Raw genomic sequence first — 3,525 nt, 5'->3', positions numbered from 1 at the left:
AAACAAACAAACAAACAAACAAGGAAATAGACAAAGGTACCACTGTGGAAGGTATCACCTAAGACGCCAAGGCATTCCAGCTAGAGATCCTGTGTCATATGGGACATGTGTGAGATTCGAGAGGCAATCTGAGCAACCCCTCATACCCCTAACACCAATCACTGCACCAGAACTATCTCTCTGCCCTCAACAAGGTGGTGGCAGGAGAATGTCCCATCATTGCCCCCCACCCCGCACTGATGCCTGCCTTATTTTTCTTAGCTGAGCCGGCTGGTATGCCTCCAGAGTCTGACAGGTAGGTAGGTTTAATGTGTGCTTCAGGAGTTCCCACCCCCACCTGCAGAAGTAGTGAGAGACAGGCAAACTAGACTAGAAATTTGAAAACTAAAACTATTAGAGAAAAAAAGAGGTAGGAATTCCAGCCCTAGGGAGCCAGAGACAGGTGGGCCTCTCCTCTGTGACGGAGGCCAGCCTGGTCTACATGAGTTCCAGGTCGAGGCTATATAGGCACAGTCTCAAAGAACCAAGTAAACAAAAAAACCCACACTGCAGGTAAACAGCACTTCAGAGTCTAACAGCACACTCAGAATGGTGGGAGGAGCCTCACAGCCTCCTGGACCCGACTCTCTCCAGGGTACACTTCCGGCCATCACTGCAAACTACCCAATTTTCATGGCACCTCCAGAGGTGCTGTACAGTGAGTGTGAGAGACTGTGTCCAGCTCTCAGCAGAGCTGAATAGAGGTAAGACCTAACTCCAATTTACTGACAATCTAGGACAACCAAGTTCCCTTGCCTGGCCTCAGTTTCCCCAGCACTGCCTCTATCTGATCCAGTGTAAGTGATGTAGGGGGAGGAGCTGCCTTCTGGGAAAAGGTCAGGCTGGATCCCTAATTGGGATCCATGAGGGAGGAGGAAGTGCCACAGTGTCCCCTTGAGAAACCCTCCGTTGGCCCTGCTACAGCCTGTACCCCATGTGCCCCACAGCCGTTACCTCACTGCAAGTGAGCAAGAAACCTCCAACTCCTTAACCTATGGCAGAGCCTCCCCGGAGGGGAACTCCTCCCACCCTCCCTCCACCCCAGGTCCCCCTCCCCTACATTTTCTTCCCTCACCACCCCCCCCCCACAAGTTACTTCCTCCTCCCCCACCCACAGCTGTATCAGGGCAAGAGCAGAAAGTCACATGCAAATATCCTGTCCTAGAAGCGGCTGCCAGTCTGTGCGTCTCCTCTCCACCCTACCCTGCCCTCCTCCTGAAGGTCATCCCACCTAACCAGACAGTGTACAGGTTAGGCTCTGGGCAGTGGGTTCTGAGTCTTAGGGTAACAGTGGAAAAGAATTCAAGTCCAGTTCTCAAACTCAAGTTCCTTACATGTCTCGAATTTATTAAAAGCCAACTCAGCTCTATCCCAGCACCTGGGAGGCAAAGAGGGATTTCTGAGTTCAGGGCCAGCCTGATCTACACAGCAAGGTCCAACTAAGCCAAGAGAGAGAGACAGAGAGAGAGAGAGAGAGAGAGAGAGAGAGAGAGAGAGAGAAAATTATATATATATATATATATATATATATATATATGTAGTAAGACCATCTAAAAAACAGAATCTACAAAATAAAGCCAACTGTACACATATACCACAGATTTCCCGACCGGTGAAGGTCTCTGGTCACTTGGAAAACTGGCCCCAAGCTGCTAGCTGTTTTGTGAAATGATTCTGACACAGCCATGGGTATTAGAAGATTCCACCGCAATGAGGCTTTCCTTAAAATTTATATGTAAAAAAAGGAACAATGAAGTTGAGGGTCAGGAAGCATGTCACAGGCCATGCAGGTGTGTACAGGGCTGTCATACCAAGTCCAGGACACAGGACCTCCAGAGGAAGCACTAGTCCTCATTTTGGCCATGATATCCAGCAATGCCCACTCGCCTATGCAAAGGTGCCCACAGGGTCTGGCCCAGCAAGGCAATGCCCTCAGCGAGGCTGAGGCCCGAATTGGCTAGCCCTAGAAAGTGAGGCCTGGCCTTGGCTCTCCTTACCCCTCCTCCCTGGCTGGCTGGATGACGAGGCAGAACAGAATCCGGCAGATGCCCCCAGAGGCTGAGAGGAAGGCCCAGCCCCTGAGCTTGATAAGGGACAGGAGATAAGATAGCCTCCCTTGGGCACTAGGGACCCAGCCCGCCCATCCCATTTCTAGGCAACACCTCTGGGTGTGACGTGCACGGAGAAGGCAGAGGGCACCAGGGACTGCACCCCACTGGGGGCTTCTCTGAGCGTCCCATATGCTCTACCGAGTATCTCCCTGAGCTTGGGTCAATTACAATCTTGTTGGGTTAGTCTTTGGTCTGAGCCTCAGTTTCCCACCTGTAACCCGATATAGAACATCGAAGCTGAAGGCTCTCTCAGCATGGAAACCCATCAAGAAGTGGAAAGCTGTCACCATGTCCCTCTCTGGAGTTCCAAAAAGAAAAATCTTGTTGTTGTTGGTTTCCCCAGCACCCTGGACAGAGTAGAACAGTACAGGTGTCTGATGATTACGTCGCTGAGGTGGCAGTGACAGTGAGTTTAAAGCCTGGCGCTAGTCACCTAGGACCCATAGAGCAGGTGCCAATAACACCTGGAGTGAAAGCAATGAAGACCAAATCCGCAGTATATCATGTGCGTGCACACACTAAGTCGACCAGACTGGCCTCCCAGTCAGGCTTTTAACCTTCGGTCTGAACAGCCCACTATGCTCGTCTCCCATTTATTTCTTTGTGCATCTGCCCTAACAGGCCACAGGTTTGCTGAATGCAAAATTCGTTAACCGTGCACCCGCTTTTAGTGTCCAGAAGCTCCGTGTGAGTGGTGGTTCTGCTGGTAATGTGTCTGTCCAGAAGTTTCCCCCCTGTCGGTTGGGTTGTCTATGGAAAGGCTCGGTTCATTCATTCTCCAATCTCTACAGATTACCAACTTTGTGCTGTTCAGGGCATCTGGGCCTGGGGCACGTGGGGCACCTTCCTGCCTCTCACCTAGATGAGGCCTCACACGCATTCTCCTGGGGCTCATGTCCCACCTTTTCTCTTCCTTCCCTTTCTTCTTCATCACCCCCACACCCGGCGTGAGGCCCATGGCGCGACCCCCGTCCCTCCTGGGCCCCGGGTTCCGGGGGCAGACGCGGAGGGCCGGAAGGGCTCACGTCTGCGCTCAAGAGTCCGGGCGCAGACTCCAGGGCACGAGGGTAGCTGGGGCCCAGGCGCCTCATGGAGCTCGGAGGTCGCGCGCCCGCGATCCCTGCACCCGGGCCTGGCCGCCCGCCTGCCTGGCCTCACCTTCCCGGGCCTTGAGTAGCACCGTGTTCGCTACGATGTTCTCGAGCTCCATGGGCTGCAGCGCCGCCCGGCCCGCCAGGCCGCGCCGCCGGCCGGGACCGCCCACGAGAGCCGGGGCCGATGGCGATCGGCGCGGCGCGGCTCGGCTCGGCTCGACTGACCGCGCCGCGGCCTCCCGGGCCTCCCCGGCCTCCCCGGCCGCCGCCGCCCGCCGCGC

General features: G+C 54.6%; 1 protein-coding gene across 5 annotated transcripts in view; it reads right to left on the bottom strand.

Moving 5' to 3' along the window:
• Positions 1 to 3,524, bottom strand: part of Grk6 (G protein-coupled receptor kinase 6) — a 15,184-nt gene extending 11,660 nt beyond the window's left edge. For 2 of the 5 annotated variants that reach the window (XM_028771964.1, XM_028771961.1), the window contains exon 1: positions 3,309 to 3,518. In XM_028771964.1, coding sequence (XP_028627797.1) covers positions 3,309 to 3,360 — 52 coding nt within the window. In that variant the 5' untranslated portion in view covers positions 3,361 to 3,518. Of the gene's footprint in view, positions 1 to 2,361; positions 2,497 to 3,308 lie in introns of those variants that run through there. The other 3 variants (XM_028771967.1, XM_028771960.1, XM_028771962.1) reach the window with 3 other exon arrangements.
• Position 3,525: the final 1 nt, after the last annotated feature.

The sequence above is a fragment of the Grammomys surdaster genome, unplaced genomic scaffold (genome assembly GCF_004785775.1).
Source record: "Grammomys surdaster isolate TR1022 unplaced genomic scaffold, NIH_TR_1.0 211, whole genome shotgun sequence".
Classification (NCBI taxonomy): domain Eukaryota; kingdom Metazoa; phylum Chordata; class Mammalia; order Rodentia; family Muridae; genus Grammomys; species Grammomys surdaster.
Note: the sequence above shows the minus strand (reverse complement) of the source record. Positions and strands in the feature narration are given on the sequence as shown.